The 23498-nt window shown below is 45.1% G+C and overlaps 1 protein-coding gene across 3 annotated transcripts in view; it reads right to left on the bottom strand.

The window, feature by feature from the left end:
- ANAPC5 (anaphase promoting complex subunit 5) overlaps positions 1-23498 on the bottom strand; it is a 44180-nt gene that overhangs the window by 16236 nt on the left and 4446 nt on the right. For 2 of the 3 annotated variants that reach the window (XM_061602691.1, XM_061602690.1), the window contains exons 2-9: positions 22528-22607; positions 20918-21027; positions 18394-18589; positions 16038-16104; positions 12542-12643; positions 11663-11853; positions 7478-7559; positions 6547-6636 (exon numbers count right to left, since the gene is read on the bottom strand). In XM_061602691.1, the coding sequence (XP_061458675.1) occupies positions 6547-6636; positions 7478-7559; positions 11663-11853; positions 12542-12643; positions 16038-16104; positions 18394-18589; positions 20918-21027; positions 22528-22598 (909 nt within the window). In that variant the 5' untranslated portion in view covers positions 22599-22607. Of the gene's footprint in view, positions 1-6546; positions 6637-7477; positions 7560-11662; positions 11854-12541; positions 12644-16037; positions 16105-18393; positions 18590-20917; positions 21028-22527; positions 22608-22749; positions 22769-23498 lie in introns of those variants that run through there. The other variant, XM_061602692.1, reaches the window with a different exon arrangement.

Genomic DNA, 23498 nt, shown 5'->3' with positions numbered 1-23498 from the left:
TTGGATTAACACCATGAATTTAGTAAGATGTTCCTCAAAAGAAGCATCCTTCATTTGCAAGTTAATAAGGCTTCTCAACATTGCAATTAAATGTCCCTTACTTTTGGGATTATGATGAGACTAAAGAGTTTTCCACATCTCTCTGGCATTTTTAGAATTCATAATAAGAGGAATCTGCGCATTACTCACAGATTTAGTGATGAGGTCTTGTACCGTTTCGTCCTTCTCAGTCCAAATTCTTTGTTCCTCCCGAGAAGCACCTTCTGGTTCCAATCCTGTAATAACTTCCAACAGCTTCTGTTGTCACAGATGTTTCTTCATGCAAAACTCCCAGAGTTTCCACCCTCCGGCAGTAAGCTTGTCGATGCCTAGCCACTCCATCACGGCGGCCATCCTTAAGTAAAAAAAGCCTCAACTCTTCACTGACTAGAACTCTGAAGGTTTCTAATTCAGCTTCCTTGATTCAAACACAATAGCTCCTTTAATTGCTCAAATCTCCATTTGCATAGCTGGGCCCATAACCTGTCGGAATTGCTCTCTATTGAGATGCGTAGCAAAGTTGTGTATGCGCTGCAGAACGGAGAGTATTGAGCGAGCTTAGTGTGTGTGTGTTTGAATGTTTGCTAAGATTCTACCTTCCCTGCAAATTAGTCAGACAGAGACTTTAAGCTTTAAAATAAGAAACAACTACTTTATTCTGGAAGTACATGCTTGATAGGAAAGAGTTCTATGTCTAGCTTAACTAGCTTTGCTGGAGCAGCGAGCACTGGTCCCTGTACTCGCCCTCATCCTGGTTGAGAGGAGAGACAAAGAGAAGAGTCTGCTCCCCTCTCGAGAGAAAGAGAACACTGAGAAAGGCAGGAAGGAACGGAGATCAACATTCCTTTGCTTATCAGCTTAGCAGGAAGGGAAGAGACGGCAGGATCAAAGGGATAGGTATAGCCTCAACCAGCAAGAGGTCTAGCTCTCTAGCTACCCTTATTAACCCCCATGCAGCCTCAACCCACCAAGCTGGAGTTGAACCTCATACATTCCAACACAGCGCACTTGCCGTTGATTTAGTTTGCGGGTGGTATGTAAACTCTCTAGATTACGATGGTCCGTGCACATGCTGCGCCCCCTCCAGATGATGCCTCCAGGCTTCAAAGGCATTCCTGATGGCTAACAGCTCTTTCTCCCACACGGTGCAGTTTTGTTCCGAGTCTGTCAACTTTCTTGAGAAATACGCAGAAGGCTTCAATCGCCCTCCTCTCTGCGACGGCTGGAAAAGAACTCCTCCGATCGCTACGTCAGAGGCGTCAGTCTTCACCACAAAAGGGAGCGTGGGATCTGCATGTTGTAAAATCTCCGCTTCAGGCTCTTGAACGCCTCTTGAACGGCTTCCGTCCAACGGAAAGGTACTGAGCCCTTCAGGCAGTCCATAAGCGGTGCAGTCTGCTTGGAATAGTTGGCTATGAACTGAGGGTAGTAATTGGCAAACCCCAGGAAGCGCTGCAAATCTTTCTTTGTCTTGGGAGGTTGCCACGTGAGTACACAATGGACCTTGTCTGGGTCCATTTCTACCCCTGCCGGGGAGACACGATACCCCAAAAAGTCGAGATTGGTCAGGTCAAATCCACATTTTTCCAGCTTGGCGTAAAGGCGGTGCTCTCGCAACTTCTGTAACACTGCTCACACATGTGCGTCATGTTCTTCGGGGGTGTCCGAGTATATCAAGATATCGTCCAAATACACAATCATAAAATGGTCCAAAAGTCCCTGAAGATGTCATTCATGAAATTCTGGAAAACTCCGGGCGTGCATGACAATCCGAAAGGCATGACCAGGTACTCGAAGTGACTGTAACGGGTCTTAAAAGCAGTCTTCCACTCATCCCCCTCCTTTATTCGCACCAAGTTGTAAGCTCCTCTAAAGTCCAATTTTGTGTAAATTTTTGCAGATCGCAGTCGCTCCAGCATCTCCCTGATGAGCGGCAAGGGGTAACTGTTGGGGATCATGATTTGGTTGAGGGCCTGGTAATCATTACATGGGCGGAGCTCACCCCCTTTTTTCTTGACAAACAGCAGTGGCACCCCGGCTGGGGACTGCGAAGGACGAATGAAGCCTTTCTTCAAATTGGTGTCCAGAAACTCTCTTAATGCTGCTAGCTCCAGTTCGGACAGAGAGTATATGCGCCCGGCGGGAATGCGCGCCCCTGGCATGAAGTCAATAGCACAATTATAGGGCCGGTGAGGAGGGAGTAGATCTGCTTCTTTTTGTCAAATACGTCCTGGTAGTCACCGTACTTGGCGGGCAAAGTTATTTCCCCGAGGCCAGGCACTCCTGCCAATACCTCCGGCTCCTCCACAGGCTGGCAGTGTTGATACTTGGAGGTAAAAGCCACCACGGCTTCATCCCAGAATATTGTGGGGTTGTGCCAGACCAACCAAGGCATACCCAGCACCAGTAGGAAGCGAGGCAAGGACGCCACATAGAACGACAGGTCTTCTCGATGCCCAGGGACTGACACTACTAACCCCTCCGTTGCCCTGGTTACTCCCCCGGACTTCAGGGGCCGGCCATCAATAGTTTCCACTGCCAACGGCTGACTCAGTTCACGCGTGGGGATAGCGTGGTGTTGCACCAAACTTCGGTCCATGAAACAAGAGGATGCTCCACTGTCAATCATAGCCTTGGCTAGGAAACTCTTGCCTGAGGGCAGGGCAATGCGAATGGGTAACAGGAGGGCACCTTGGGACGGAAGGGGTTGTGGCGGAGGCTCAGTGTTTGCGACACCCCCCAACTCTCTGGCCTCTGCGAGAGCTAGGATGTGGAGTTTTCTGGCGGCTGAGGTTTCCCTATCTTGGCTGGACAGTTTCAGGCTAGGTGGCCTGGCCTCCCGCAGTACAGGCACAATCCTTCCCTCCAGCGCCTCTCCCATTCCTCCTCTGTCAAATGCAGTCTGGCCCCTCCAATCTGCATAGGCTCCTCTCCCAAGAGAGCGGGGACACCCGTGCTGAGTGTGGGGCACGCGCAAGGTAGTGGGGCAGCAGCCTGAGCCCGGGAAGGCTCCATCCGACGTTCCAACTTCCTCCCCTCCAGGCGGCTGTCTATCTGCAAACACAGTTGGATCAGGCCTCGTAGGGTGCCAGGAGGCGTGGAGCGTGCCAGTTCATCCAAAACTTCGGAACTGAGTCCATTTCAATAGAAGTACATCAAGGCTGGGTCATTGTATTCCGTTTCTTGAGATTAGACGCGAAAGGCATTGGTGTACGCTCCCACAGAGCCTCTGCCCTGTCTTAGGGTCCCTAGCTGGCGGGCCACCGTCTCCTTCCTCTGGGGGTCTTGAAACATCTCCCCCATCGCGTTCTTAAAAGCATCAAACTGTCGTAGTACAGGATCACTGCGAATCAAGTACGGGGTAGCCCATTTGGCCGCTTCCCCCTCCAGCAGGCTGAAGATGAATGCCACCTTCGCATCATCAGTCGGGAACTCAGCTTGGCACACCTGAATGTACAACTCACACTGGGCTAGAAACGTGGCAAACCGTTCACTTTGGCCCCCGTACCGAACGGGGAGCCCCACCGGAGTTTTGACAGGGGCTGGTGCCGCCCCATGTGGTGCGGCTTGGACTTGGGCAATCAAGGCTCGAAGATTCTGGTTCTCGGCTTGCAAGGCTTGTGTGATGGCTCGGAGGTTCTGGATCTCGGCATACAAGGTTTCCATGGTTATGGGTATTCCCCCTCTTGCTCCGTCCAGGTCCATGTCATCTGCCATGGGAATAGGTTTGAGTAGGGATGCTGGTTGAGTCAAACTGTCCCGTCCAGAGTCGGAACCATGAAACTGAGACAATTAAATCTCATTTTATTAGAGTAACAGAAACATCAAAATAAGTGACTTCCGGGAAGGGTGAGACTTCCGGGAAGGGTGACTTCGCTTGTGCCTGCTTTTGAGACGGGCTCCCGCCGCAGAAGAAGCTTATTCAGATATAAATCAGTCAGAACATTTTTTTTTTGACTGATGAAATTTCTCCCGGGCAGGGAGAAACGTAGAGATCAACCTCAAAAGCCTGTTTTTGTTGGGAGGACTGGATTTCATTAATTTATGAGAAAAGGTCCAGCCAGCAATGCCGGACAGACTTCCGAACAAGCTCTATCTGATTAATGCGATACGTTTATCTTTTCTTCAAAGAGAAAACGGACTAACAGGCAAGCACCCTTCTTTCTATTATTTTTTTTACTTGCTTTAAATTGTTGCAGCAAAAAGAGATTTGTCAAATGAATCAGCTTTAAAGAACTTCTGGGTGAGCTATAACTCTTCTCTGTTATTCACGAAATTAACAGCTTATCTCTGTTTCTATTGCAAAAAGCTGTCCTGGAAGTGCATTCTAAAGATATAAACAGAAGAGGGATTTCTATTCCGAGGAACATTATATTGTCTGGGACTATTCTCTTTTTGGTCTATTTTATTTTGACGAATCTGCTTCTTCACGACGCCACTAACTGTTTTGATGCTGGGAACTAAATTTGTTTTGTATTCTTGAACATAGAGAGATAAGGCAGGCTGCTCTGTTTATACTGTGATGTCATCAAGCCTGGAATATTAACCCAATTGTTGCTGAAATAAGAAGTGGTTCTTCTTTATTTTTGTTTTGTTTTGTTTTGGTGGTTTTAAAAATGGCAATCAAGAAAGTGGCTGAGAATCTGGAAGTAATTATGTTTCAGAAAATAATGGATGAGATTGAGATAACGAAACAAACCCTGCGACAGGGCAGTAAGGAGCTGAAAATGGAACTGAGCAAAATGATGCAGGAGCTTAAAGAAATAGGGGATCCTGTGAGAGGAGAATGAGATCAGAGATGAGAAAAGAAAAAATAAAGGGAAGATACAAGCCCTGGAGATTGGAACAAATGTGGAATTGGAAAAAGATCTGGAGTTTATGGATATTAGAAATAAAATCTACTGTTTGGAATTTAACGTTATCTCTGAAGAAATTAATGAAGATATTAGAGATAAAGTTATCAATGGCTTGGATAATCTTCTGGACTGGAATGATGTGATGGAGCTTGATATAGAGAAAATCTATGGAATTAACTGCAGCCATGTGACAATGGAAAAACTCTCAAGAGATGAGCCAGTGCATTCTGTAAAAAAGAAGAACAGAGATATGACTTTACAACAATATTTCAGCAACTTATTCAGAATTGATGGCAAGAAAATATTTGGGATAGAGGAAATTCCCATCAGACTCTTATTATATGACTATGGCTATGACAGCAAGATTATTATGGAATACTGATAATGGAAGATTGGACACTGAAATTACTGGACTTAACAGGACTATTGAAGATGGAAGATGGAATTAATATGGATAATGGAATAATGGCTATTGAAATTATTGGACCTAACAGATTTTGATGAGATGGATTAATCGATATGTTTATTTGGACTATGGTTATGACAATAAGATTATTATTATTATTAACAAGATGGATTAATCGACATGTTTATTTGGAGAAAAATTGATATATTTCTTAAAGAATTGAAACCTCTCTTTGACTTTTTGTGGAAAGAATAAAGTAATGTTTATGAGATTTGATGATTAATTAAGATAACTACTGGAGGAAAGTGATTTTATAATATAATTTAAAAGACAGGATTGTTATATATTGTAGACCTATAACTGATTTGATCTGTGACAAATGGGAAGTCAACATTTTATTTTTTTGTTTAATCATTTTTGTTTTGTTTTGTTTTTTGTCTTTGAATGTTTTATGATTTTGTTTTGTATGTTTTATGAAAATTTGAATAAAAATTATTGTAAAAAAAAAAAAAACATCAAAATAAGTGCGCTTCATAGAAAACCCTACAATAACTCACTAGAAATTCCTAACTATTCTCTAGTCATGCTCTGCGGCGTAAAAGGAAAGTTGACTCAACGCCCCCCCCCCAAAACGCAGCAGACTTAAATAGGGAAAGTCTTGGAGCGCAATCTCTTACTCCTTCGCACCCCCGCCCTCTGCCCGGAACGCTTTTCCCGCTGTTGGGAGCGCGGTGGGGGGGGGGGCGAGCCTCCACGGGCTCATCTGACTAAACAGGGTCCTTATCAACAGACAAGGAAGTAGAGGGCTGGGAAGCGTCAGGTGTCTCTGTAACTGTGGGTCGAAGGGGGAGTTACTGCTAATTCACGGCTTGGTGAAGGAGGAGTTACTGCTCTCTCGGAATCCTCCCCTAACGACTCTGTGGGGGTGCGTTGTCCCCAAGGGGGGCTGGGCCATCCGTGGGAATTGGCAGGGTGACTAAATCGTGCTCTTCCTCAAGGTCTGGAGTAGACACAACAACAGCTGGATCTTTTGCGCCTTCGGGCAGTTGAGGTGCCTGCAACTCATGCCTTCCCCCTCCCTGCCCTTCGAGGGAGAGCTGGGGCTCAACAGTAGCACTGCCCTTTACTGTTTTAAATCGGCTGCTTTGTTGATTGTAAACAGCCCTGGACATTTTTAATCAAAGGGCAGTATAAAAATGTTGAAAATAACCAAGAAATTGATCAATACGGGTAGAAGAGACATACTGGTAATCCAAAATATACAGCTTTCTTCACAGAGTGCTCCAAGAGGACGCAGCTGTCCAATCTTTTCTGCTCCAAGATATACAGCCAGCTCTGGAAAGGGAAGAGTTAAGGGGTGGGGAGGAAGAGAGAGAAACAAACAACATTGCTGCATGAGTATTAATGGCTCAAACTTTTGCATAGCTACAATAGGAAAGCAGTAGAATCTCCTGATTTATAGAGGCCTGCACACTTAACTGCTTTTCCAGAGTTACATATGCTTAAAAGGAGGCCTCACATTAAGAATCAATGCAAAAGGACTACAAATCAATGGGACCCAGGGAGTTACAGTCGTAGGTTTCGACAGTGGTTGATGATGTTGCTGGCTCTTTCACAACTTAAAATTTTGATTCTGCCATTAAGAGACACATTCTTCTCTAGTGAAGACTGGTGAAGGAAAATCTATAGAAGTCAGAGCATTGGCCAGAAGAGATCTGAGAATTCAGCTTAAACCCTAATGGTGCTAAACTTCCCTGTGCAATATTCAAATTATTAAGGAATATACAGATTAAGCAAATGCATCTTTTCGTACTGTTGCAGTCAGAGCCAGCTGAAGGGGAAAAAACAATTTAAAAAAATGCTAGATGAAAGACAGGTCAGATGGAAACAACAATAGATCACAATTTTAAGCTCTTTAGTAAAACCAGCCAGGATTTTCATACACTTACAGCCTGTCTTGTCCTCAAGACTTATGGCAGATGGCAACAGTTCCTTCTTTCAGCATCTTTACAGTCAAAGGCACCAAAAATGGGAAGGAAGAGAGCGGCTGTTTTACCCCTTCACTTGTTTATTTGTTGCTTATATTTATATGCCACTTAATACTAAGACAGTCAAAGCGGTTTACAAAATAACAAGTACAATACAATTCCCTCCCAAAAAAACTCCATCAGCTTACCAAGCAGTGCTGCAGGCAGACGTGGTCATTGGATTCCTGAGCAATCCGGATGGCTTCCTGAAGGGCTAGCTCAGCCTGCTGGCTACAAACAAAAGAAGCACAGTAACAGCCGTGAGTCTCATAATGCAGACTCACACCATGATGAGATGTTATGGGCAGGGAGGTGCAAAAATCCAGGTGCCTGGTAAGAACTGGGCCTAGCACCATCAGATGCGGCGGAGGCCATAAAGATCATCTCACAGTGCTGAAAGCCCTGGATTTGTCTCCAGTGGGCTCTGGGTTAGCTATAGGTGGGATCTTTGTGCTAAGGGTGGGAAAAGCACTTCTAATCAAAGGGACGCATTGGTACCTTTACAGGGAAATGGCAACACAGTGGGTCGCATTTAACTCCTACTCAGAGTAACCCCATTAAAATCAATGGACTCAAGTTAGCCATGTCTATTAACTTCAGTGGGTCCATTCTGAGTAGGACTAGGACTCAACACCATCCACTCTCTCTACCTTTTTGAGCAGTGACTTCAAGTGCTACCCACCCAAGTTCCTTTCCCCCCTTCACCCCACCTCCCTTTTTTCTCCCCCCTTCACCCCATCCTCTCTTTCTTCTCTCTTCCTACATCGAGCTGCTTGTTCTGGTAGCTACTGCCTTTTAAAAGTGCCCCCCCTCCCCATTTCTTCTGGAGGGTGAAAGGCAATCCATTATTCTTTGTGGTGGTGCCCTGCTAGTGGAATTCCCTCCCGTTACAGCAGGGGTGGGGAGCCCTGGGCTCTCCAAATGTTGCTGAAGGACAACTCCCATCCGCCCCAGCCGGCACGGCCAGTGAAGGTGGGAGTTATCCTGCAGCAACATCTGGAAGGCCACGGGTTCCCCCACCCCTGCCTGGCAGTGTGGAAGGCACACGAGACCACCCCTTTGCTGAACCAAAACAGGTCTCGGTCCGGTGAGTGCCTGGCTGGGAGACCCCGAGAACCAGAGGTACGCTACCTTGGGTCCCATGACAGGAGAAAAATGGGAGAGAAAACATAAGAAAAGGAAATAAATTACAAGCTCATCAGGCAGCAATGTTCCTATCGCTCCAGCAACAAGTTCATCCCTATTTGCTCGTTCAGGCTTTTTAAGTGGGCGTTTTTACGGTTTTAGCTTGTTGGTTGTTTTTACTTGCTCCCATCTGTATTTATTTGATGAGGTTGGCTATTGTTTTATTGATTTGTAACAGCTGGGATAGCACAGTGGGGAGGAGAGCCTGGCTGGGAGTCCAGAGTTTGTGAATTCAAATCCCCGCTTGTATCTCCTGGGTGTCAAGGGCCAGCTAAACATCACCCCACAGGGAGTGGCTCAGCAATCACGTGCCCTGCCACCTGTGGGCAAGCAGCATAGTCCCAAGGAGCCCAGTTGCCCCCCAGCTGGCAGTTGTGGACAAGGAAGGGGCTGGCTTGTGCAGCTGTGGCAAGCTGAGCAGGCCCTAGCCAGCTGGGGACGACTAGCCCAGAGGGAGGTGTGATGTTCCTGTAAGTTAGCATCTGTAAATATGGTAAGTGCCGGTCTATTGGGTGATGTATGGTAATTGACTGAGAGAGAAAGGGGGAGTATATGGGTGAGAAGCTGAAGTGTGCTGGATGATGATTGGCTGAGTGGCTGGCTGGCTGAAGGTATAAATGGGGGGTTGTGAGTGATGAAGGGGGGTCGGTTGGAAGGAGAGAGTTGAGAGAGAGAGGTTGTTGAGTGGGTTGGCAGAGTTCTGAGGGAAGTTTGGATTGGATTTGGCTGATATTTAAAGAGGATATATATATGAAACCATACGCTTATGAAACATTCTAAAAGTAATCTTGTTGTTTCCTGTTATTAGTAAATAAATACTTCTTTGGTTTACCAAAGGCCTGATCCTTGGCTGGGGAATATACAGACCAGAAGGGAGGGCAAGGTAATTACCAAGGCTGAACAGAAGCAGTATCTAATGGTGGCAGCGGTGAAGGGAGGAATTGTAACAAGTCAAGTATCCAGAGCAACCCAGAGTTGTATGCTTTTTATATAAAGATACAAGGGGGTTGGGAACAGCATAAGCACTCAGTCGCAAAAGTAACCACCTAGAGAGAGACTTAGGCAAAGTCTCTGGGAGTATTGGTTACAGGACGTGACTGGTAGTGTTGCCTAGCAGTGGGATCTAGGGAGATCTGTGCTAGAGCGGAGTGAGAAACCATATAAAGGATGGTCCGGACTGGTGGTGTCCCTGGTGGTGCCTAGTGAAAGGCAGTAGCCACAAGCAGGTGGGAACCTGACAGGGAGAGCCAGGGAAGGGCGTCACAGGAGGCAACGGGAAACCCCCTCTGAATACCGCTTACCATGAACACCCTATTTGTAGGGTCGCCAGAAGTCGGGATCGACTTGAAGGCTGTCCATTTCCATTTCATGTCTAAATTTACTTGTTTTACACTGTGCCCTGCCTTGGTACCAGTATTGATAATGAGTGGGCTATAAATGTCTTAAATAAATAAAATATTTCTATTTTTAATTAGTCTAACAACAACAACATCAACAATATGAGTAGGGCTGCAACCTGCATCCAGATTGCTGAGGGGGAAAACTAAGCAAACCACATGAAGAGCAGCGAAACGCAGACGGGCTGTGGTGCAGCGGCAGAGCAAATGCCTTGCGTGCAGAAGACTCCAGGTTCACTTCCTGGCACCTCTGGAGAGCTGCCATCTGTCAGCGGAGACCTTCAACCTTGGGTCCCCAGATGTTGATGGCCTACAATTCCCATCCTCCCTGACCACTGGCCATGCTGTCTGGGGATGACAGGAGTTGTAGCTCAACAATACCTGAGGACCCAGGGATGAAGAATTGTGGCGTAGACAATACTGAGCCAGATGGATGTGTCCAGATATGGTAACATCTTCCTGTGCTTCTCCACTTCCTGTGCACTGTTGTGTGCACCATCAGGACACCCCTTCTTTTTCCGGGAATGGGGAGCCTGTGGCCCACCAGCTGTTGATGGTCTCCCAACTCCTGGGATCCCTGACAAGTGACCCCGCTGGGAGCTGGAGGGCCACGGGTTCCCCATCCCTGACTTTTTGCTTGCTTCCTTTCCAGTTTCCTAGCACTTTCCAGAGGCACAGTGGCAAGGGATCAGCTCTTGGAGACAGGAAGCAGCAGGGAATCATAGAATAGTAGAGTTGGAAGGGACCTATAAGGCCATCAAATCCAACCCCCTGGAATAGCAAAGAGCGGCAGGGAAAATGCAAGAGAGGCCAAGGAAGCAGCCGAGCATTTGGATGTCTGGGTAGATCAGAACGAAGCAGAGAGAAGACAACCCTTCCTCCCGCTGGGAAGGTGCCTTCTTCCCCTGTCCTGGCTCTTAGAAACACCGGCTGGCTCCGAAGTCTTCAGGGGCGGGGGAGTTGTGCTCCAGGGTGATGTAGGTGGAAGAAATTCGCTTTCAGCAGATCAGGAGGAGAAAGAGGGAACGAGAATCTTTCCATTTGCATTCACCTTAAACTTTTCATCCGTAACTGGAATGATCAAGTTCAGGACACATCCCTAATAGAAGTAAGCTCATCAGTTACTGTTTAATTTATGTGACCATCAATTATTTTGATATTATTTAATGAAACTCAGTAAGTTTGGGTTGTCTCCAGCGAAGTCACACTCACAGTAGACCCACTGAAATCAATGGACTTTAACATGTCCATTGATTCATTGGTTCCCACTCTAAGTATGACTTGCACACAAGCCATTAGTCATGCTTTTCTCCCATTAAGATGCTGCTGTTGATTTTCCTTCCAATTTCCTATTATTACCCTGTTATTCTTTACCACTGTGGTTTTATCGTTGCAATTTTTTTGTTTATTTGTTTGCAGTTACTATTACTGCTAAGGAGGGAAACTGTAAAAGGAACTGCTATATTTATTTTATACATTATATTTAAGGGGTATGACTATATATATATATTTTAAAAAGACAACCCTTCAACTTGCTTGTTTGTATGGTTGGTTCTTGAATCAGGGTTGATCTGATGCAACAGCTGATTCACACAGGCTGAAATTCATCAGAGTCATCATCTAAGAAACTTGATCTGACGCAAAACCACAGAGGAGGTACCCCAAGGAAAAGAAGCAGTATGATAGACAGAAAAGGGGGGGGGAAGCTTCTGATGCCAACTTGTGTGACAAGATGAAAACAAACCGACTCACTAGTGACCAAAGCGGCAGTGCAAGGCAGCCAGGTTGAGAGCTGCATATCTCAGGCTCCGCCCGTAGCCTTCGTCACCGTTGCTTTTGCTTTCTGCGCCGGTGAGAATCAAGCGGTCAAAGTAGTGAAGGAGGCTGTGCGTGGAGCTGAAGACATCTTGGACTCGAAGGCTGTTTAAGTAGCTTAAATAATGCTGGAAGTGCACAACAGCAAAGAGCAGCAGTGGTTAGAAGCAACAGCCACATTGGACCGTTGCAGTCCTTTGGTGAATGGCTGGGAGGGAGCTTCTCAGGGATATCCCAATAATAAATCTAAGGATCTGCAGCTAAAAATCTGGTGGGTAATTGTTCTGTCAGCCAGTGGGGGCTGGTGGCTCCATGTCAGTGGGGCAGTGGAATCCACTCTGTGTTTTAGTCCAAACTTTCAAGGGTCTGTGCAAGGTGCCACCAGCCGCCACTGCTTTCAGCCTTCTTCATCACTGCAGTCCCCAGCCATAGGTACCTCTCTCTGGGGCCCATTCTCTCTCCCCATGTTCTTTCTTTCCTCTCCCCCGACTTTGCTTCGTCGAAGCCTTTCCTAGCATCCTCCACTGATTCCCATTGTCTACCCAGGTCCCCTACGTTTCCTTTCCCTAGTCCCTGATGCTTCTACACGTTCCCCCCTTCTGCCTGCCCTGCCTCTCTTTAGGATCACTGCACCTCAGCCAGAGACAGCCCTCTTGCCTGCACTGCCTCTCTGTGACATGGGGGGCAGCTCAGCCAGTGACAGCCAGAGGTTTCATCAAAACTGCTACCACGGCTACCAATGCCAGATTGCTCAGTGTGTTACAATACAGATGACACCTGTCTGCCTGGGTGCAAAAAAGCCTCAACCAAACCTACCGCTTCTGCAAAATCTGGGTTAAATTTTAACAAGTTGTTCAGCTCCTTTTGTAAAGATGCTGGCGAGAGGGCTTTCGTCTCGTCGTTTTTCAGTAAAGATGCCTGGAATTAAATTAAAAGCCTGTCACTTGTGCAAGCTGAGGAGCAGCATCATGAATCTGCTGGGATTAAAAACTATTTAATTTTATTACCACTCCAGCAACAGAATCCTTCCACATCAGGAAGAAAGAAAAGGGACTGACAACATGTTTACAAATTACCAATGGAGAGATTTAGCCAAAGCTTCATTATACTACACTAAAAAGAGAGGGGCTTTTGCTAAATTGATTATGGGCAATGCAAAGCTGGCTTAAGGGATTTAAGGAAGAATGGCTCTCAAATGCCTCTTTCATTCTACCATCCAGACGTCAACGCAACTGAACTCAAAGACTGAGATCCAAAGCCCTAAGCAGCTTAAGACAGGGCTGGCTACCTGTGGCTCTCCAGATGCTATTGGACTCCTGTTCCCATCAGCTCTAGCCAACGTGGCCAACGGTGAGGGGGGCTGATGGGAGTTATGGTCCAACAACATCTGGGGAAGCACAGGAGCCCCATCTCTGGCTTAGGACCAGGGTACTGGAGGGACCAGTTGCTACCACACAAACCTGCCTGTACTCTAAGATGTTCCAGCTGCTGGAAGCCAGCAAAGTTACACAGCTGTTGCAACAAATCAGTCTGTAAAGGGGAGAATGAAAAGTTAAGGTTTATTCACTAAGCATACACATCCATCTCTCCGAGTTAGAGCTGAGAAACACGTCCTCACAACATGGAGGGAGGACAAAGGAGAGTGTGCGGTCCGAGAAGAAGCAGGAAGACATGCTCAAACAAAGTTACAAGGTGGTCAGTGGGAGGAACACAAAAGTTACTCTTTCTGTGTGGTGACCCCCAGAGCTTGGAAGTAACTAGTTACAAGCAACTAATTACTTGTAATTTATTACTTTTTTGAGTAACGAGTGGGTAACTTCATTACATTTTGCTGGTAATAGTAGTAACTTCGTTACTTTTGAGGAGTAATTGTAATGTTTCCAGCATTACTTTTGCGCGTTACTTGAGGGGGAGCAGGGGAAGTCTTCTGCTCCTCTGAGTTGTGTATAAAAATCATGTGCTTGAAATTGGGCTTCTGTGCAGCGTTGTTCTTCCTTCATGCTCTGTGGGTGCTTAGGAGGCGACGAGGAAGGAGGTGGAGAGTGAGACGGGGTGGAGAAAACAATTGTTTAAAAATTGACAGGAGTGGAAGGAGAAAAGAGCTGGAGGCAATATATATATACAAAAATATGTGTGTTGGGGTATCTTGCTGGGGGTGGGGTGAGGGGATGTGAGATTCTGTTATGCCATTCTGTTAATCTTATGGGGGGGAAATCTACTACCCTCTGTGTATGTGTGTGCTTATTTTTAATGTTGTTTTAGGCTACTTAGATGTGCAGCAGCCAAGGCCAGCACCTTGTAGGCATTTTTTTTAAAGTAACTAAAATGCAATTGTAGCAATTACTTTTGAGTAAAAGTAAAGCAATCAGTTACTTTCATAGCAATTGCAACTGTAACGGTAATTACTACTTTTGGGGGGCCATGTAACTGTAACTATAATTTATTACTTTTTAAAAGTAATCTTCCAAGCTCTGGTGACCCCCACTGGTTCAGGTAACGAACTACAAGCCTCTTGCCTCTTTTCAACACCAGTGAGGCTCTTCTCCAGACTCCCCCATCTATGGAAGCCTCTTGAGTGCAGACCGGAAAATGGGCCTTTTCTATAGTGGCACCCCAATTGTGGAAAGATCTTCCTATTTTTACATACCTGGAATCTACACTCAGGTCCTTTCAGCACCATGTGGAGATGCTGTTATACCCCCAGGCTATTATTTAAATAACATAAGAGAATTCATTGTTGCAGATCTTTTGGAGCTTTTAAAAATATATATCCATACGATATTACTCTCAGAATATAATAATGATAATCCATAAAATATGCAGATAACTATAGAAAGACATAGGTATATGCATATATATGTGTGTATACCCACATCAAGAATATTAATAAACACCTTAATAGTGAATTTGAGCTTTTTTTTGATGATTTTATTCTGATTCCCATCTTTTCTGCTACAGTGGTGTCCTCATTTTAAAATACAATATATATCTTATTATGTATTTTATGTTCTTCTATTTCTGTAGGCCACCTAACTAATTTCTATGAACACATAGGATATAAATGTATAAAATAAATAACAAGATTTTAGATCTACTCAAGGACTTGTCTGTATGTCCAGACTGAGGGATGTTTGATTGTTTCCTCTTTGAAAATGAAACACACTCTCCTGGGCTGCATCACTTGTGGCAGTCACTCCCCTGGGCCATATCACTCACAAACCAATGTTAAAAGTTTCCCAGTGCTGCCTGGATTGTTGGTGCTGCATGAGTTTCAGAAACTGAGTGTCCCCCTTGGGTACACAACAAACCGAGCTGCATGGTTCTTTGAATCTGGGATCCAGGTGTGGTGGTGATATTTGCACACAACTTGTTGAGATAAGACAGCTGTCACACTGACGTTAAGGGATTTAGGCTACAATCCTATGACCCTTGGGAGGGCGTTAGAGAGGCCAGAGGATTCTGCAAATCTCCTTCTCTGAGGGGCCTGAGAGGGGGAGCTGCCTGTGGAAGCCCCCAGCCAGCGCAGAAAGGATCAGCACTTGGTGCTTCGTTGCCAGAGCTCTAACGGCGGAGAGGGCAAGAAAGGGAGTGTGCTGGGGGTAATCAGAAGTAGCTTTGGGTGGACTTATATTAGAAAGGTCCTCCCATTCCTCTGGTACAGCCACAGGACAGGTGGAAAAATGTTTTAAAAGAAAAAAGGAATAATCAAAAAGAAAATAAACAAGTCTTCCTTCCACTTTTTGTGCTCCATCATGAGCCTGGCAGGACTTGCAATTTGGAGGTTTTCACTTCCTTCCTCCACACAACCCGACAGTGCAACCCTAGACATGTCTATTCGGAGTTGCATGGGGATTACTTCCAGGTAAGTTCATATAGGGTTGTAGCCTTATATGCAGATTTTCCTAACATTAAAGAAGGCCCTTACGGTGGCTTACAAATACAGCTAAAAAGAGCAATAAACATCTGTTACAAACAAAACTTTTTTTAAAAAAAGAATCAGGATATATGAAGACAGCAGTAAGCATAAAACCAATAGTATATTTGAAAAAATGGTATGAGCAATTAAAACCTGTTTCAGAAACCCAGTAAAACAAATTGCTATTAAGGTGTGAGAAAACAGGATAGACTTTGCCTGGCATCTAAAAGACAGTAATAGTGGAGCAGACAAATGCATCTCAAGACAACCAGATGCCACCACAGAAAAGGCCCCCTCACCAGAAGCCATACACTTAGCTTCCAAGGGGAGGGGGCGGCATCCAGAGAACAGCCAATCTCACATGACTGGCAGGCTTAATATTAACCATTAACATACCTGTTGAGAGAGGAAATATTCCGCTTGCTTCTGCGAGAGCGGCCCATTGCAGGATATTTCTTCCTCCCTGGAAACAAAAGGCCCACTGTGAAATTCCTTCACAATTCTAGAAATGCTAAGAACTCCAAGACCACTTTACTACTAAGCCTACCCAAGAGGCTGAAATGGCTTTTCAATATGCTCGGCATATTGAATTGTGAATGAGGAAGTCCCACCCAAGGTCAAACACTGCTTCTGCCCTGAGCCACGCATTCTCTCACTTTTAGCCCCTCCTCTGCGATATGGATGTAATTTTAACAATCTCCATGTCCTTGCAGGGTTGTTGTAAAAAAGATCATAGAATCATAGAATAGTAGAATTGGAAGGGCCTATAAGGCCATCAAGTCCAACCCCCTGCGCAATGCAGGAATCCAAATCAAAGCATTCCCAACAGATGGCTGTCCAGCTGCCTCTTGAATGCCTCCAGTGTCAGAGAGCCCATTGTCGTATGGCTCTAACAGTTAGGAAGTTTTTCCTGATGTCCACTCGAAATCTGGCTTCCTGCAACTTGAGCCCATTATTCCGTGTCCTGCACTCTGGGACAATCGAGAAGAGATCCTGGCCCTCCTCTATGTGACAACCTTTCATGTACTTGAAGAGTGCTATCATATCTCCCCTCAGTCTTCTCTTCTCCAGGCTAAACATGCCCAGTTCTTTCAGTCTCTCCTCATAGATGAAGATAATATACCTGAAATGAAGGGCAGTGGTTCAGTGACATGATGTTTTGCAAGAGGAAAATCCTAGGTTTGATCCCTGGCATCTCCAGCTAGAAGGTTCAAGTAGCAGACAGGAACACAGGAAGCCGCCTTACACCAAGTCAGACCATCTTGCTCAGTACTGTCTACACTGACTGGCAGCAGCACTTCCAGGTTTCAGGCAGGGAACATTCCCAGCCCTACCTGGAGATGCCAGGGATTCAACTGGGGACCTTCTGCATGCAAGGCAGATGCTCTACCACCGAATGATGGCTCTTTTCCAAATGATGGGAAAGCCCTCTGCCCGAGATCCTGGAGACAGCTGCTGCCAGTCAGAGTAGACAATACTGAGCAGGTGGGACCAAAGAGTTCAACTGTGAAATCTAGATGATAAATGGTGCTCTATCCAACAGACCAAGTTTAGCTTTCCAGTGTTGCTTCTGGCATTCAGCTGGGGCAATGAGAGGGAGTCACTGACTTGGATAATCAGAGATGGAGAGAGGAGCACAGGGACAAAAGGAAATCCTTTCTCCCCCAGCACAGACCTTGGACTCCTTCCTCCTCTCCGCTTCAAGCACTGTAGGAAGGGATGAAGGCAGTGCCTATAGTTTGGTTTTCCAGCAAGCTACTTGTGCCAGAAGCCGTCCCAGACAAAATGGATTGATGGCAGAATTAGCTGCTGACCAGGAACGTCATGTCAAGATTTATGAGGCTTCTTTGTCTCCCATTCTGAGCATTCAGCTTTGGCAAAGGAATTTTTGAAGAGAGCCTTATAAGCTTCTTCTTTTTTAAAAGAAAGCAGTCAAAAATTTAGAAGTGTTTTTAAATTGGATTTTTTTTTAAAAAGTGTGAATGTTGGATAAGCTGCATGTTGTTTATTTAATTCAATATGTTTTGTAGCTTTCTTCTTGGTGTTCTGTTTATTTTGTTGGAGCTAGTGTGGTGCAGTGGGCAGAGTGTCAGACAGGGACCAGAGGGACTTGGGTTCAAATCCTCACTTGGCCATGAAGTTCACTGGGTGACCCTGGGTCAGTCACTGTCTCTCAGCCTCACCTATCTCACAGGGTTGTGGAGAGGATAAAGTAAGAGAGGAAACCCTGTTTATTTATTTATTTATTTATTTGTTTCATTTATAGACCGCCCATAGCGAGTGGCTCTCTGGGCGGTGTACAAAAAGGTTAAAATACAAAATATCAACAATCTCTGTCCTGTGCTCCTTGCAACAACCAAGCACTCTAAAAAAAAAAAAAAGTAACTGCACCAAGTAAAATTATTTGTATTGTAATGTGAATGCCTTATCTGTTTATAAAACAGAACATGCATCATATTGTTTTTTAAATCTGAAATTTGAAAGAAGAGACCACAAGTTGAAAATACAAGGACTTCTGCTGAACTGGTTTGCAGATCAACCTGCAAAGGCAGCCTTTACTAACCTGATGCTCTCCTGTTTTGGACTACAGCTCCCAGCACCCCTAGCCTTCATAGGGCCATCCTGGATGGGGCAGATGGGAACTGTAGTGTAAAACATCTGGAGGTCACCAGGTTGGCAAAGGCCATTGTAAAGATTTTACTATCAAGTGGGGGATCAGGGAGAACAGTTTTACAAAAATTGTAAAAGTCACCTGAGAGGCCTATCAAATTCTTCTTTCTCCATCTTGCCTTCCGACTCCCCACACTGAGTCAGCTCCATCTCAGTCTCCTCTCTTCCACTTTTCTTCTCGTCGTTTTGGAAATACTGCTGAAGAGCCGTGTAAAGCTTGTACACTTGGCTGAAAGAGAGCTTGTTGTACGCCAGGATCATGTGGCGCAAGAACAAGCCTACAGAGAGAGTGTAAGGAGTCAATTCCTTTGAAAGTCTACCTTGTCCCATCCTGGTGGCTCAAGGCACCTTGCGGTGTATTAAGATGTCCCAGCTTCTCCTCTGCCTTGTAACGCCCACCACTGGGGGGGCATTCTTTATAGCCAAAGTGAGTGTACTCTTATGCTCAAAAAAATTAAAATCACATGCCCAAATAAATCCAAATTTAGCACCAAGAAGAGTGGAATATTGCAATCTGTATAAATGAATCAACTTAAGCAAATCCATCTTGTTTTACATAGTATGTTCTAGTTAAGCTGGTCACAGAGAGGGGTTAGAAACTCTGTGGGCTCTGAATATCCAATCCTGATTATCTAGATCCATTTCAATCAGGTTTTAGGCCCAGTTTTGGCACTGAGACAGCCTTGGTCGCCCTGTACGATGACCTACGTCGGGAAAGAGACAGAGGGAGTGTAACTCTGTTGATTCTCCTTGATCTCTCAGCGGCTTTTGATACCATCGACCATGGTATCCTTCTGGGGAGGCTCGCGGAGTTGGGAGTTGGAGGTACTGCTTGGCAGTGGTTCTGCTCCTACTTGGCGGGTCGTCTCCAGAAGGTAGTGCTTGGGGAACATAGCTCAACACCGCGGGCTCTCCAATATGGGGTCCCGCAGGGGTCAGTTTTGTCCCCCCTGCTTTTTAATATCTACATGAAGCCGTTGGGAGAGGTCATCAGGAGTTTTGGAGTGCGTTGTCATCAGTATGCTGATGACACGCAGCTCTACTTCTCCTTTTCATCTTCTTCAGGTGAGGCTGTCGATTTGCTGAACCGTTGCCTGGCCGCGACAATGGACTGGATGAGAGTTAACAAACTGAAGCTCAATCCAGACAAGACTGAGATGCTGTTGGTGGACGGGTTCTCTGATCGGATGGTGGATATATACCCTGTCCTGGATGGGGTTACACTCCCCCTAAAGGACCGGGTTCGTAGTCTGGGAGTCTTTTTAGACTCTTCCCTCTCACTTGAGGCTCAAGTAGCCTCGGTGGTTAGGAATGCGTTTTACCAACTTCGGTTGGTAGCCCAGCTACGTCCCTATTTGAGTAAAGAGAACCTTACATCAGTGGTACATGCTCTCGTAACCTCACATTTGGATTACTGTAATGCGCTTTACGTAGGGCTACCTTTGAAGACAGTTCGGAAGCTACAACTAGTGCAAAATGCGGCGGCCAGATTGCTGACAAGGACCAAGCGGTCCGAGCATATAACACCTGTTCTGGCCAGCTTGCACTGGTTGCCAATATGTTTCCGGGCTAGATTCAAAGTGTTGGTATTAACCTATAAAGCCTTATACGGTGCGGGACCACGATACCTTGCGGAACGCCTCTTCCGATATGAACCGGCCCGTGCACTACGTTCTGCTACGAAGGCCCTCCTCCGGGTTCCAACTCACAGGGAGGCCCGGAGGGTGATGACAAGATCTAGGGCCTTCTCAGTGGTGGCCCCCGAACTATGGAACAGTCTCCCCGAGGAAGTACGCCTGGCGCCGACTCTGCTCTCCTTCCGGCGCCAGGTCAAAACCTTCCTATTCTCTGAAGCATTTTAAGTTACACTGATTTACTTTTTAAAATGTTTATTGTATTGGATTGATGATTGTATTTTAGTATTATTTTGTTATTCATTGTATTTTTATGCTATTTTATGTTCACCGCCCAGAGAGCTATTGCTAGTCGGGCGGTATATAAATTTAATAAATAAATAAATAAATCCCTAGAAATTGTATTCAACCATACCACTGGCATCTGAGATTTTAACAAACATTTCCCGCCCACTCTTTAGCATATCATCACAAGCATAAGAAGCTAAATTAGACTAAACTCAACCTTCAGAGAACTGAATTTTTTGCTCTCTATTTTTTTTCACTTCCACAGACTTTCAGCAAACGTATAAAACTGCCCACCCTTTCTGACCTCTCTGCAATCCACTGCTTCTACAGAAAGGAGAACAGTGAAGAATTCTCTGATCACCTCATCCTGAATCAAAAGACTCCCTTACTTCTCCCTTCCTCCTCCACACACAGTTTCCTCTGTGATCTCCATCAGTGACAATCAATAGAACTAGCACAACAGAACACAAGTGAAAGGTTGCTTCTCACCTTTCTGAAATTAGTACATAGAAGTCACTAGTCCATGTCAAGAGTTATGCCCAACAATTTTATGTGCAACGTGCACACATTGGGAAACTGCAGCTATTAAAAATATTTTATCTATGAAAAATACCATCAGATGTGACAGCCCCTAATGATAAGAAATGTTTCTCCAAGGTTTTTATATAATAAACAGCACAGTACCTACAACACTGGTTTTGTGGACTTCTGGTTCCGTTCCACTGAATGCTTCCGAAAGATCATCGAAGAATTGTTCCATATCTTTCAACTCGCCTCCTGCCATCAGCTTTATCCTAGAAGAGATGCCAACACAGATTGCTGCCTTATACAGAGTCAGATCATTGGCCCATCTAGTCTGTTCTGATTGGCTGCAGCTCCCCAGGGCCTTGGCCTTTCCCATCACTTGCTACCTTATGCTTTTCATTGGCGATGCCATGGGTCGAACTTGGGACCTTTTTCATGCAAGCCATATGATCTTCCACTGAACTATTGCCCCTCCCCAAAAGCTGAATGCTTTGGAGGGAGGGATTATTTGGAAAGTGGCATTGACATTAGATCATCAACATTTTTTTAAAGACAGAAGAATACTATGCTGAGGAACAGAAAGGACAGGGCCAGAAACAGAAATTCCAATAAAAACAACTAGCCCAATTATTTGTATAATTTTCTGTGGATATGAATGCTTGGAAGAAGATACTAAAATACAAGAAGTCAGCATGTGTATATCATGCCATTCTATTAATTTCTTGAAATGTCTAGGTAAATGAGATTTCCACACTGCTAAACTCGCAGCAGGTACTTTCACACTTTTTAAAAAACTGTCAACTAATTGCCTTGTTTAAAAAAGGTTTTGGGGAAACAAAAACGAGAAGGAACACAAATCTGCAGCTAGGATCCAAAGAATTACACAATTAACTCTGTAATTAGGACTTCTTAAACAGTATTTCTAAAGCGAGGGGCTTCAAGAGCAGTTTGTGATAGGTGATGACATCTGTTTTCCCAAGGAAAAACACAATAAGTAGAACATCCCACAGCTCATGTGCTGATCAGAACTCCTAGGATAGCTCTGTAGATTCTGGACAACATTTCTTTTCACTTCAGCAAATATGGGCCCTAAATATAGCAATAGTACACAATTAATAAATCTCTTACGTTACCTCATTTAGGGAAGTTTGCCTGTATCATATCATTGTATATATTTATCAATGAGCTCTATTTTCCAAGCGCCTATTCTTATGCAGCCAAAACAATACTATCCATGCATAACAGACAGGTACAAGCAACCTTGGGGGTTCCCCTTCTCCATGGTTTGCAGAAGTACATACAAAAAAAAGGGGGTGGAAACCCAACCCAGAGGGAGTGAGAGGGGGCTAAAAAAACCCCCAACCCAATGAGGATTGACCATGCTGAGTGGCCATGCAATGCTGGTTGATTATTTGAGGGTGGGGGGAGCAGGAAGAGACAGAAAAACTTGGAATGGAGCATCCTGGGGAAAAAACATAGCTGTCATATTGCATATTGAACAGGGGCATTCCACACAGCAACATTTTGTTGCAGATCCCACTGGTAGATAATTGTGTTTAAGCAGCCACATTACTCTATATCATGCTACTTAGATAACATGAACTTTCTTCCAATTTTAAAACTGCTAAACCTACCATCAGTAAATGTATTATGTCCTCAACTACATCCTTCAAGGCTTGTTTAACTCAAAAAAATATTCAGGGTTAAAACAAATGCAGTGAGATGGTGAGTTCTCACCTCAATGAAGCAGAAAGAACAGATGAACTCACCTTATTTGAACAGAGCTTGCTAAGTGAGGGCAACATTCTTCAATAGCTTTAATCAATCGAGAGAGTGTCATATCTGGGCCCTAAAATATAGCAGAGGGAGACTCTTAAATAGTTCCAGCAATTTCTAAATCTACAAAGAAACAAACTGTACAGAATATTATAATAATCTTTAACCATCTTTGCTACAACAGAAAGGAATGTGCCCAACTTTGCTTGTTGCACCTGAATGACAAGAATCCCCAATCTGGTTAATGCAGGAAAGAAAATGAATTAAACAGTCAGTTGCTCCCTGTGAACCTAAAGCACCTCATCCACAGACAGGAGGAATCATACAGAGTTGCTCCAGCTGTGCCTCTTCCTGATCTGCTTTCGCTGCTATAATAAAAGCTATACCCTGCTGAAATTCCATCTTCTAAGCAACTCTTAAAAGTGCAGGAGCCCTGTCCTCTGTTTCACCTGGCCACCCTGGCACCACCATCAAGAAAACCCTACTCATAATCCCACCCACTGTATCTCCAGTGGAGACAGGCCAGAAAACATACGAAGAGCACTTTTGGATCTACCCAAAGGAAGACCCCAGGCTCAATCTAGTTAAAAGGATCCCACAGCAGGTGATGGGAAAGGCCTCTCTCTTTAGGAAGCTAGGAACATTGGTAGCTGCCTTATATCAAGCCAGACCATTGGTCTATCTAGCTGAGTATTGTCTGTACTGACTGGCAGTGGCTCTCCAGGGTTTCAGACAGGAGACCTTTCCCAATCCTACCTGGAGGTGCTGGGGATTAAACCTAGGACCTTCTGCATGCTCTTCCACTGAGCTATGGCCCTTCATCTGCCTGAGATAACGGAGAACCACTGTCAGAGCAGATAATAAACAGCCAAGATAGACCAATAGCCTGACCTGGTATAAGACAACTTCCTATTCCACTGAAGTCACTATGTCAATCTAATCTGGGATCCTGTGACCAGCCAGG

This window comes from Rhineura floridana, chromosome 19 (genome assembly GCF_030035675.1).
Source record: "Rhineura floridana isolate rRhiFlo1 chromosome 19, rRhiFlo1.hap2, whole genome shotgun sequence".
Lineage (NCBI taxonomy): Eukaryota > Metazoa > Chordata > Lepidosauria > Squamata > Rhineuridae > Rhineura > Rhineura floridana.
Note: the sequence above shows the minus strand (reverse complement) of the source record. Positions and strands in the feature narration are given on the sequence as shown.